A 13,425-nucleotide genomic window follows, 5' to 3' on the forward strand; every position below is an offset into this window, starting at 1 on the left:
TATCAGAGGAACTCTGAATTTTCAAACAATTTGGATATTTTTGAAAGCTTGTAAGTACGTGCCTTAAACATCTAAAGCTAATATCATGCCATTACTTGATTATGATTAGTCATAATAACAGCCTCTGAATGCGGTGTCCTTTCGCTGTGGAGGAACGTAGACACTTTCCATGCAGTTCAGTTCTCATTGTCTGAATAATCTGAAGAGAAGCTACCGCTGTCATTTAAAGCATTAACTCACAGAATAATTGATGACGGCAAAGGAATTATCTGAAAATGAGTTGAAGTTGCAGGCCTGTTATGGTTTCTGATTGCCTTAGAATGTCTTAGACTGTGTATGGAAATCTTAGGTGTGCTGGAAGATGCTGTAAAATGTTTCTAGTGGATTTCATCGCTTTAAAACAAAAAATAGAGCATTTATAGTGTCAGTTTTTTTATTGGATGACTTTAAATAATTAGATGTAGAGGCTAAAACCCGAAGAGGCTGTTCATGATAATCTTCGGCTTTGTTAGCTTTGCTTGTGTGTAAATGTGAATGTAAGCATATTGTATTTCAGCTGAATGTGATTTTTCTTACTATAGATAATAAATGATATTCAATATCCATGGATCAGTTAAATTAAATTTGTTTGGAGTTTGATAAATCTGACAAATCAGTCATCTTGGTTAATGAGGAACTCATTACTCAATACTGTTTCTTACTATAAAAGCTCACATCCTCAGTAAGTGAGGGTTGTCCTAAGAGTAATTAAACCATCTGAATTTTTAGCTGATGCCAAGCTGGGAACAGTTGCAGGTGCTTCAAATGGCATGCTCAAAATTGAAAATGATCATGATAAATTTGAGAAACGGACAGACTGAAACCTGTTTTATCAAGTCACCAGTTACAGATGTCTGAAACGTGATAGCGTTGTAAAAGCAGTCAACTGTTCGGGGGGATCTATCAAGAGAGGCATTTGTCTTAATACCTGGAGAGGAAATTCTTCTCTTGCCTGAGTGCTGCCTCAGCTGGGCATAGTGCTTTGAGAGAGGTGGAAAGGAGCTGAGCAGTGTGGAAGTGCAAGCAACAAGAATGACTAGGTTGTGTTTATGTTGTTTATGTGGTGTGGGGTTTTTGCTCATCTGTTTTTGTTTTAAGACCGGCTGAGGTTTATTCCTGAAAGTAGAAGGAAAGAAGGCAGGCACCGTGTCCTAGGTGTACTTAAGGCTTATATACAGAAAATAATATTCCACTTTGCACCGGCTAAGAGTTAAAAAGACTGTACAAGGAAGGGTTGGAGAAGGCAACCTAGGGATGCTGAGATGTTCCTTTCATACTCACTGTTCCTGGTCCTGCCTGGGGAGGGCTGGGAGCCCGTGTTGTGTCATCGGGTCCCTGTGTTGGCCTGACAGCTGCAGGTGGTCTGTGGGAAGCCTCTTTGTGTTTTCTGCATGAAGATAGGTAGGAATGATCTCATACACTCTTCACACCAGCAGTTTAGAGTTTGGGATTGCTGTATCAATGCTACCTGCAAGGGGGGTCTCAAAATGAAGATCCAACTCCAGTGCTGACAGGGCTGGGCTGTCCAGGATTAGGTGGTGTCTCAGCATCACTCATTGACCTTGTATTTTGAAAACCTGAGACCTGTATTTCTAAGGCTTTTTGACTTAATGATCACTGTGTTCTATATCCTAAGGTACAGAAGGATTTTAGCCTTTTCAGAGTGTGCAGGGACTGCTCCAAGCTTCTCTGAAGCATTATTGTTCAGTAGTGACACTGGATGTTCGCTGGTGGGATTCTAGTGATGCTCTCAGATATCGTTCTCATGGAAGAGAAGCACAAAGAGAACAATGAAAGTAGTTATAAATATGTAAAAATAACTAGTCTTTTTTTCCAGCATATTAACCAACCAATTGTCATTGCTTAGAAATATTAATAATTTTCCACTTACTACTACCTGCATGTCAGTACTGAAAACTTTGATATGATTCAGGATTAGAGTGAGAGGATAAGACTGAAGATAGCAGATCGAAATATTTATTGGGAAGAATGATGGAAAATCAAAAAACAAAACACAAGCACAAAAAAGAAAATCTTTTGGAAGTAGACTTTGAATACTAATCACAAATAATTGGTGTGGAAGCTTGTGAATTTTTCCCTGAGGGGTTAACCAGCTGCAAAAATTGCTGAAATAATTTTGACAAAAGTGTTAAGAAAGCATAAAAATGCAGTGAGCAGAAATCTTTCTAGTAAACTTTGTCTTATGTGGTCAGTACTTCTCTGAAGATGCCAGAGAGCAGCTGAAAATTCCCCCCGCCCCCCCCCCCCCCCCCCCCCCCCCCCCCCGTGCGTAAGGTTAAATCTGACTTCATATAACTCTTTCTTTACATTCTGATGTCTTAGCATGGACAGTAATAAAAATTTGTGCAAGGAAAGAGGTGCATGGCCCTTAGTATGAGAGGTAAGAACTAAGCAGTGTGCTCCCTCACTACTCCCCTGTTTTCCTGAACACACATCGAATGATCCTTTACTCAGCCATTCACCAGTGTAAGCCACTTGCACATTTGTTTTTTTCTGGCTATCCCTCTTTTCATCATTCTTCCTCTGTGTAGAAAATGTCCAGCTTTGGTTAGTCTAGGTCAATTAAATTGTGCTCTTCATGCATTAGCTATACATCAATAACATGAGTACACTTGTTCATGGTGAGGCATGCCACTGCCAAACTTTTTCCATAGAGTTTCTACACAGGCTGGTGTGATACTTGCTGTGTAATGTCTTAATTCCAAAAAGTACTGGCAAAATGTGAGATGCCTTGTGTTGGATGAGGATTATTTTATTTCAGTTTTCGTCCAGAGTTACAGTCTGCCAAAGGGCAGAGGATCAGATCAAGCTGATATTGCCTTAATATTGTCTTTTTTTCCGAACTCCCTTGTTTGTCCTTTGCATTGAAAGAGAGCCTTTTTTGCAATGGCTTGTGGTACCCTAGCCAGAGGGTGCTAATTACCTGGATGGAGCTTATCTGTCCAAATCTCTGTGCATCAGATGGCAGAGATTCCTTTTAAACTAAAACTTAAAAGTTTATTTTAAATGTTTAGATATTGCAGTAGTTGTGCTAAAGCTTCTGCAGCATCTAGATTAGGTCTGTTGTTAGTTAATTTGCAGAAATGTCTCCTTTTTACGCAAACCGATGAGTTGGGTTTGCAGTTATCCTCGTAATGGCTGGAGGAGGATGGCAGGATGGATCCTGCGTTCTCAACATTGTTGGGTATGGAAGCACAGCTTGGAAAAACAGAATGCAAGTGTGTTCTACAATGTCTCACCTAAAGAATAACTTAACAAAAATATTGGGTTTACTTTCCACCTATATTTTCATTGTGACATCCTCTACTGATGCTTCATGTCTCTGAAGTATGGGAAAAGTGTAACCGCCTGTTCAATGTGTTCCTAAAATGCCCATGAACAGCAGGAGCACCGCTGGTACAGGCGTACCTGGCACAGAAGTGAAGCTGTTTCTGTAGTTAACCACCCAGTTCAAGTTCAGTCTCCTGAAGACTCTCAAAAGCACTTCTCTTTCCTATGAGAGCCGGTAGGTTTGAGGGCAAGCCTGAATTCTGTGGTACAAAACCAGCATCAGTCACTTGGGGAGCTTGAGTTCCACAGAACGGTACCTTCGTGGCAAGTGTTCTGCTCACCTCTGTTGTTGCATGCTCCTCACCTTTTCATTTAGCATAAACTACTGCTTTGTCTTCACAGCCTGGGAGAGTATCTCCCCCTTAGTTTTGACATAGAACTTCTGGAAGCTGTTACACTACATATCTTACAGCGTGTGCCCATGTTGCCAGGCCAGAGTCCACAGTGGTTCATATTATTACCCTTTGCACATAGTTCATGTGACTGCTGCGTTCGTTAATTTACTGTAGGCTGATTATGTAACCTCATTTCATTAAACCTCTTAAAAGTTGAGACGTTACAAAATTAAGAATGACTTCTTTTTTTTCTTTTTCATTTATTGTGAACTATAAGCGAATCGCCAGTTTTCTCCTTCCCTCCTAGCCCCACGAGAACAGGAATCAGAAATCAATTCGTATGTTAGAGGCCAAAAAGCCAGTTACAGCCAAGGTATTATGGTAACTGATACTATGTAAAGGTTAACAAAACAAAACACTCCCTAAACCCAAAGAGTGGTTGTGTATGCATTCCTGCCGTAGGTAAATACAGGTAACTTCAATATTGCTTAAAATGAAAGTGGGAGGAAAGGGCCCCGAAAGGGATTATTCTCCTGAGCGGGAATAAGGCATTGAAGAGAAAGAAATGAGGAAGGAGGATGGGTGGGGAAATCCAGGCATTCAGTGTTTTTGTAACCATTGTCTTCCAGTTTCTTGAGTTGTATTTAAAAAAAAAAGGTAATTTATTCTGGCATCTCACAGGATTTAATTATCCTAGTTAAAAGACTCCTTTTGAAATATTTGAGATAACTCAGTTGCTTCCGCTTGTATGAAAGAATGAACTTTAATTCATTGCGGATGTTGTAAGCAGTGAATTTCTGTTGATTTCACTTAAAAGTAGCCACTGCTGGTCCTCTTCACAGAGGACCTGTTTGTTGCTAATGCTTGATCATTTCTTGCTCAATTGGGATGAACGCTGTGTAAATCAAGGTGATTTTTTTCTGTATTTTGCCCTCACTGTTTCTTTTCTTATGGAAGCAAAAGTAATAGTTGAAGAACAAGTGTTAGATATGTGATTTGCAGCCAGATGTGGCAAAATATCTAAATCTTCTTTATGATGGGCTGTTATGTCCTGTAATGGTATCAAATCTTTCAGTCTTCTGCTGCATTTACAACAGGAAAACAAGACAAAGCAGGATGTTCTGGAGTAGTCAAAATTCAAGTCTCAGTTTAAATAGATTCACCTCTGTGCTGAGTGTCTGACAAAGCTTTGAATTTAGTAAAATAGTTAATGCCTAAGGAACTTTATTCGTTTTGGAGTCAGGAAGATCTTACAAATATTAAATATCTTTGCAGGAGCACTTAGTCAGTCTGGATGAGCCAGCCTCGGAAGCTGGACAAGAAGCTCTGCTTAGACAAGAGCAAGCAAAAATCATTCGTTTTGAAAGGCAAGCGGAAGAGTTCCTCAATGCAGTCTTTTACAGAAAAGGTTGGTTTTGATGGGGGGGATTGGAAATATCTCTTGCTGGTCTTTTTGTATGTGATTCGGGTATCAAGTTGGATGTTCAAGTTGTCATTGCATGTTCAGTATTTTTCAGTTGTCTTCTTTATATGTATTTATCATGAGTGCAAATGGATTCTCGAATAATGTAGCAGTACAACAGTGTGGTCTTGGGAAAGAGGAAGAGAGCATAATACATTTAACCCTAAAGGAAAACGCGACGCAAGAACGCTAGTGTTCTTACAATTTTGGAGGAATTACTCAGTTCTTACCCAGCAGATCTCCTCTGAAGCCAACGTTTAGGTGAATGGGCTATCTGGAAGAAGGGGAGAGTGGTGATGGTAGGTGGGATTTTTTTTGTTTTTATTAAATTTATTTATTAATTAGGGGAATCTGTATTAATGCAGGATTTTTTTTAAGAGATCCACAGTCTTCTCACTGTGGTGTATGGGGATTTCCAGCCCCCACCCCAGCAATCCACAATACAAAATATAGTTGGAATTGTGCAAAGCGGTGTATGTGGAAAATTCAAAGTGATCAGCAAAAGCACTGGAAAATCAGTACTATAAAATATGCTGAGAACAATAATAGTAGCTCAGTGCTGGAAAACTGTAAATCTGTTCTGGAGAGTTACTTCAGTTAAACTGCACTCTTAAGAAGGCACAAAACTCACTTCACTGTTTTCTGCCAACCTGAGAAACAGGGATCTGGAGGTTGCATCCAAGTGCATCCTGAGTGAAAGTACATTGTACTTATCAGTCTAACCCATGTGTGAGAAAATCTGCCAAATCAGTAATTCCAACCTGTCTGCTGGGGGACAATGAAGGCTTCAGTTTAACAAATTAGAAATTGCTGTAGCCAGTCTTCAGCCCAGCCTCACAGTGACCAAAATATTTAAAGGTGTTTCAAGCAGATAACAGTATTTTAGCCTTTCTTTTATGGCTCAAATGAATAAATACAAACTGTATAGTATGATGAATCGCATGGAATACACAAGCATGTAGGATGGTAGGAGGGATAGTTATTGCATTACTACTGATAGCTCAGATAATGCTTTTATTCCAAGTCGGTCTTTTCAGTGGCTTTTTTCTTTTAAGGTTAAGGTTTCATTTTGCTTTTAAATTTATCCCATCTCACTTTAAATCCAGAACTGGTTTAAAAAAAAAAAAAAAGAAGAGAATATACTTTCTTTTTTTCCACTTCAGTTTTCTGGTGGTGATGGTGGTTGTGAGAAAAACGCCTTTTCAGCACTTCCAAATGTTTTGTTAAGTATCTCATCCCTTTAATGTTGAGCTCAAATTTTTGTGTGACCTGTGTGCGTGTTCCACGAGACAGGCATACTTTCCCATTTGAAGGAAAATAATGTAACGCTTTCTATGCGGTCAGATACACGGAATGAGGATATTGAAATCGCTTCAGATGACTAAGAATCTGACATTTTTTTAAATATACTCTTGTTTTCTTTCCTCTGGCGGAGCTGTGCTTGGTGCAGGAGCAATAAGGGAGGGGAAGGAGCCTGGCAGGAAGTCAGTTCCGAATCCTTCATGCATCACTGTCCAGCTTGGCTGTATTTAGATTGCTTAAAAGGTTATTTAAACTCATGTCATTGCCATGAGATCCCAGGCACTGTCATACCAAAGAGGACACAAAGAATGGTGGAATTCTGATGCTCCTGCATTGCTCAGAGGTACTTGGCTCTCCTGGCTTCAGGCCAGTTTCTTTCTTTCCATCCTGACTGCCAGTAACATTTGAGATTGGTATTTTGTAGCCCCTCTGGATTGGGGGACGTGCAGATGTTCTGTGAACAGATGCATGCCTATTACATGTCAAGGACATGAACTCATGTGCCTAACACACATAGATTAACGAGCAGTATCAGCAAACTTTCTGAACAGGCTTACTGTCCATTAATCTTATCTACTTGCTCTGCTTTGTGCCCATGGCACTCTGACTCAGTAATGCTTCTATCAAATATTCATAATTGCAGTGAAAGTATCTAGCTGTTTTATCAGACCTTTACGTTGTGGTAGGATAGGACCTTCTCTTGATGGTTTAATGAAATCATACCTTTTTCAGTTGGTGCTTCCCTTTTAAGATTTCAGTACAGATAAAACGCATAAAGGCTATTGAGGTTTTAAAGCTCAGATGTACTACTTTAGTAGACAACTTATAGCAGATAAATGTTGGCTGTATTTATCCGTACACCTTAATTTTTTTCAAAGAAACTAGATACTTGGAATCAAAACAAACATCTTGTTGATTTCCAGTAACACTGCAGAGGCACCAGCAAATATTTTGCAGTCACTTTTGAACAGCTTTAATTCTTGACATTTAAAATTCAGACTTTCTATTGAGCAAGAAGCCTTTAATGTCTAGGTAACTACCCTCCTGCTTCAAAAATTAGCGTCCTGAATTATTGAATTTATTTTGAGCAGCACTAGAAAGCCCTAGTAGTTCCTCTGTGCTGTTTCTTTGAAGTTGCAGATTAGAAAGATGCATGGGTGTAGGCATGCACAATATTTTCTCCCTGAATTTGGAAATATGTTTAGCTGTAAGCATTATTGAATTGTACAGGTGAATGTGGGTGCACGGTAAAGGCACGATTCTTCGGAAAACTAAGTTATGTAGAGCATTCATGCTGCAACATGTAGACATTACAAGCACGTGTCAAATAGTTGGCATCAGTGCGATCAGAACAGTGGTTTGTACCCTTCTAGGCTTTCTTAGAGCCTTTCATGTGTCCTTCAGCAGGACGTGTTGAGGGCTTAGAAAACGGAAGAAATGTCACACTTGCTGGAAAAAGTTTCCATGCCTCTTCCCTGTTACAGCTTGTCCTTATGGATCACTTGGGAAGAAGGTGAGAACATAAACACCTAAATTTAAGCTTGGCTCATCTCTTGATGATTTATTAAAACTTTTGGTGCGTCATGTGCTTAGCAACAATAAAAACAAATATCCTATAAGCTTCACAATAAAATGATTAAATATTTGCATAAACAGCCAAGAAATTTATAGCTACTGTACCCTCTAAGATACCATTCCTATAAGATAAGATTAAGATCTTAGTTACGATGCATAGATTTAGAAAGCTGAACCTAACAGGAAGGAATTCAGGCTTGATAGGTGTTCAAAGCTCAGTATGATTTTTTTCATCAAGAAACAGAGTAGCTGCTTGCTGCTGCTCCCTGGTTTGTGAGCAGCTCCACACTCAAACCTTCATGTCAGTCAGCCTTTACAGATACTTTGAAGCTGGTTGTTGGATTGATGCATTTCTGTCAAAAATGGTGGCAAAAGGCAAATTAACACTAATATCCAACGGGCGATTTTGTAAATGTTTCTAATAGCTCAATCTTGATAAATTACCTTTCAACCTGGACAATCTTTTTCAAAAAACAAACACACTTTTCTGTTGTTCCTTTTTGAGTGTGGATTTTAGATTTACTTGGTCATCTTCTGCACAATTTTCTCTGAATGCTTTTCCAGAAGTAGAAAATCAAACCTTTTGAGCCATTTCTGGAACTTAAAAATGAAAGAAAAAAAGGAAAAAAAAAACAACAACAGGAAAAAAAAAAACACACCCTGATTTGGCCAGAAGAAAACATCAGTGCTTGGGAGGAAATTGTAAGACAGAATCTGTGATGTAGGAGCTGTGGATTTACTTTGACATCATAAATTGCTACTGCTCTAAAACAGTAATTTACTTGAATATGTTTGTGTTGCCCATATTTCCAGATAGTTTTGTATTTATATGCTATTTCATGGGAAAAAAAAAAAGGGTGGGGGTAGATTTCTACCTGTTCCATTTCTCATTTCTTACCAGTATTTTTAGCAGGTCTTCTAGAAATAGAATTAGTTTTAATTTGACACCTCTTGCTTTTTGTGTCTGGGGAAAATTCTTTGAGTAATATCTGATGCATTTTAGTGTAGTAGTAGGTAGAATGAGATGGAAGACGCTTGATCTACATGTGAATGATTTTGAAGGATCAGAAATATAGGGCTTTATTTCCCAGTGATTTCATAGGGGACTGCTGCAACTCTATTCTTCCCCCTTTCCTTTTCTGTAGTTGCAGGTAAGTTATTTAATTCTTCCTCTGAATAACCTGTTTGATTTTTTTTGCGATGAACTTCATTACTTGGTAGTTCTTTTCATGGGCCTAGCTCTTTTCCATTTTCACACCTTTTAAAGGTCTGGTCAGATATACTTGAAAACAAAAGATGAGATTTTTATATATCTCATAGGAAACTGTTATTTTGGGAAGGTTGTACCAGAATTAGCACTGCTTCTTGTTCAGGTATTCTAAGACTTAAATACATATTCTACAGAAACTAATTTATCCTTGACTTTTATTTAATAAACAATGACTTAATATGAAATCTGTTTTACTTAAAGTGCTTCCTTAAAAAAACAATCTCTAATGTTTGCAGACAGTCCTAGGGTCTCTGACCCCAATATTCCCCTAGTGGCCCGTGAGATCATGCAGCGAATGATCCGACAGTTTGCTGCTGAATATACCTCAAAAAATAGCTCTACTCAGGACTCCAGCCAGCCCAATAGCACAAAGAACCAAAGCCTGCTGAAAGCATCTCTGGTCGCCTCCTCTCCCACGGCTGCAACTGCTCAGAACCCTGTGCTCAGCAAACTTCTCATGGCTGACCAAGACTCACCTCTGGACCTTACTGTCAGAAAGTCTCAGTCAGAACCTAGTGAACAAGGTAGGACTCTTACCAGTGTCTTGCATCCTATGGCAATCCATGAATGGCATTCTTGTTGCACAAACAAACGAGTAGAAGTTTGCAATTTTACATAAAATGTGAAGCAGAAAAGTGATAGATGTATTACGATGAAATAATGACCAGCTGGGTGTGGCTGGGAGAGAAGATACTTCTTGAAAGGATGTAGGTTGATAGACGTGATTTTTCTGAAGAAGGGTAAAGGGGCTGGCCATACTCTAACCTCTGGGGACAAGTGTGCTGTTGCTGCTGGGAGCTATGAGGAACAGTCTGTCAAAATAGGCTGTACACTTGCTGGTAAGACAAGACCGTGTGGTCCTGAAAACTGTCTCCTTTCTGAAGATCAGTACAGAATCTGACTGAAGGACTGATGGCATTTATTTTCTTTGTGGTCGTAACGTGAAAGCAGTATCTTTTAAAATTTTGTGACAAATTGCTTTGTGAAAGCTGCAAAAATGATACTGCAAACTGTCCAAAACTTCCTGATTTGTACATTTGGAAAAAGTCTTTTTTTCTACCTTAAAAATAGACTTGTTCAGCAAAGCACAGATTGAATAACTTGTAACAGTGTTGCAGGGCTTGTTTTAGAGTGAAAACCTTGCTTCCATCAAAAAATGTTTTTAACAAGCAAATTCTGTGAGTGATTATAGTATGCAAATGTTTTTTTCTGCAAATGTGGAATAGAAGTTGTCATAAGTGTGTCTTACTGATGGCATTGGAATTAGCCTCGTTACCCTTCTTTAGAAATGTGTTAATAAATGTCTGAAACCATGCTACTAAATATGAGGTAGGCTACCTATCCTCAAGTTGAAAAGAGGCCTTAAAACAAAACAAAACCCTGTAGCTAGCTAGTATGTAGTCGTAAATATCCCTTTATCCTTTGTTGTTGAACTGAAGTTTATGAAGTCTTTTGTAAGGAGGTCAATTTCTGGTGTCTAACAATATTGCGATGGGACATCTGGACACTTATTACACTTATAATTGCAAGTTGTCGCCACACGTCAGTTACCAAATTGCAGTGCAAGGTTATATGGCACTTTTAAAAGGGAGGACCTCTGCGTTTAGCTGAAAGGCTTTTATTTCTAGTTAATGTTATAATAAATGTAATTAACGAGTGTCTTTTTTGCATGCATGTTTATAAATGTTAAACTGTTCCGATTTTGAAGCTTTTCCCTGAAAGAGTAAAGGAGAGAATTAGTTCTGCTTCTGGTGTTTTGTTTTGTTTTAATTGGAGGGTTGTGTGGAGAAGAAGAAAGCATATACATGAACTGTTCTTTAGAGACGAGAAAGCTCCAAGATAATTTATAACATTCATTATACTTGTTGTGGAATTAGAACATTTGCATATTAACTTTTTACAGTGATCTGTTTGCTGATGTAATTATTTTTTTCCCAATTTACATTTAATGTAATTGGGAAGGGGGTTTGCCAGGCTTGCTAATGAGAGGTGTAAGAGGCTGTCGTGGAAGACCACTGGTGGTGCTTTTTGGTATGTTTCTACTCTCGAGGACTGAGGGGAGGAAGCTAGTTTGTCAGCCTCTCCCTGGGGCGTGAGGCTGGTCCTGCATGCCCTCCAGGACTTCCAGGTCGTGACGACCCTCCCAATGGAGGGAGCGTGGATGAAGCACCTCCAGCAGCCGGCTGTTCAGTCCATCCTTTTGAAAAGGAGGTGCCGCTTGAGCCGGTCCCTGTATCCCGTGCTGGGTGTCGGTGTTCGGAGGGAAGGCTCAACTCTGCTCGCTTAGGGTTGGGTTACGGCGCGCTGCCCAGCGCAGCGGGTGGTACAGCTTCCCGTCACCTAGGTCTGTTTCACTGTTTATCGTCTTGGTTTTTCTCCATATGTCAAATGAGAACTCGAGGCAATCTGAAAGCCAGCTTAGGTTGTTCTCGTGTTTGGTGGTACTTTCTGGAATTAGAGTGAGCAAGCAGCTGTGAAGCAGCTCTAGGTTACCTCACTGGCAGGCTTCATTTCTCTCTGCCTCATAAATTTCTTCTTTCAAAGTTTCCAGGAATTTCAGATGGCTGAGCTGCTTCTAAGACAATATCGTCCTTATTAAAATGACCAGAATTTTATGTCTCAGTGCAATGGCAACAAGGCTTTGCTAGCAAAAAAAGGACTCCCTTTTCTGTTGCCTAGAAATGAGAGGTTTACATAAGGGCTCAGAGGAGCAGGGCGAGCACGAGGAAGTGCCATCAGTGTGTCCAGGGGAGGATGGAAGAAGCAGTCGAGCAGGAAAAGCCGTTTGGTATATGGAAGAGGAGGGAGTAAAATGACAGGATAGAGAGGAAAGGCAGCAGCCCTGCCAGTAGGGATCCATCGGAGACATGGAAAAAAGGATGAAGCTAGCTGCCAGGTGAGGAGGAATCCAGCATCTGTGTGTGTGGGTTCGCTCAAAAGTGAGTTTCCAATATGAAATTCTCACATTAATTTTCCTACATAGATCTGTATTAAAATATATATGTAAAATTTAGTGTTGCATTATTTATATGTTAAATACAAATTTAAAGCCCCCAAAATATAAGGAGTTTGAAGGGTCGTTTGTTTTGGTGCTGCTGAGGGTTAGTTATGTTTAGCCTGCTTTGTGTCCTGAACTGTCATTTGTAGGTAGTCATTTGTTCTCTGGCTCTTGTAAGCAGATGCTAAATTTTGTTCTGACTTCTGGGGACAATGCCGAAGTCACTTGTAAGCCAAACTACGAACAAATCCAAATCTTGACTTGTGTAAAAACAAAATTAAAATGTTGTGTGCTAAATATGACTTTAGCCCAAAGGAGTGGTTCTGTCAAGGGACAGCGAGGCTGATTCTGTTTCTTCAAACACTGAAGTGATTCTTTCACCTCTACAGACGGCGTGCTTGATTTATCCACTAAGAAGAGTCCTTGTGCCGGCAGCACCTCTCTGAGTCATTCTCCAGGGTGCTCCAGTACTCCAGGAAATGGGTAAGGGAAAGCAACTTACTGTGATCTCCTAAAACGTTTTTTTAACTAAAAATGTGTTTATCTCATGTTAATTTTAACTTACTTTTGGTGTTAACCCTTTGGAGTAACGTGTCTTCCAGCTTGTACCTTTGGTAAATACCTTCATCCCACCTGCCAAATAAGAATTGTTGCAAACTGAGACAGGTTTATTGCAGTAAAGAACTCTAATATCTGTTACTTTGGCCAGTTTAATGCTTAGCCACAGATCTTTCAATTAGCTGCTGCTTGGATTCAGTGGAAATCCAAGCTCAGTTAAAAGTCTGAAGAGTCTTTGTGATATAATTTACGTTTCATTTCACTTAGGGGAAAGTTAACTAATAAGTTTATTTTATGGGTAGCAATGATTTGGAAGATGAACTAGGATGAATTTGATTTAAATCACTGCATGTTCTTTGTTAATATTTCCTAGCATGAACCACAGCTTTAAAAAAAAAAAAGGGAGGGGGTTGCGGGGGAGCAGGCAAGGAGGGAAGTCTAGAAGTTCAGAAAATTCTAGGTATGACTTTATGATTGCATTTTAGCACTGAATTAGTTTTTTTAAACAAAATATAAAATACATGGTGTACTACTC

General features: G+C 39.4%; 1 protein-coding gene across 1 annotated transcript in view; it reads left to right on the plus strand.

The window, feature by feature from the left end:
* The window catches only part of LCOR (ligand dependent nuclear receptor corepressor), a 59,255-nt gene that overhangs the window by 34,235 nt on the left and 11,595 nt on the right, over nt 1-13,425 (plus strand). Inside the window, exons 4-6 of the mRNA XM_067001004.1 lie at nt 5,001-5,133; nt 9,571-9,858; nt 12,722-12,815. Coding sequence (XP_066857105.1) covers nt 5,001-5,133; nt 9,571-9,858; nt 12,722-12,815 — 515 coding nt within the window. The remainder of the gene's footprint in view (nt 1-5,000; nt 5,134-9,570; nt 9,859-12,721; nt 12,816-13,425) is intronic.

This window comes from Anser cygnoides, chromosome 7 (assembly GCF_040182565.1).
Source record: "Anser cygnoides isolate HZ-2024a breed goose chromosome 7, Taihu_goose_T2T_genome, whole genome shotgun sequence".
Taxonomy (NCBI): Eukaryota; Metazoa; Chordata; class Aves; order Anseriformes; family Anatidae; genus Anser; species Anser cygnoides.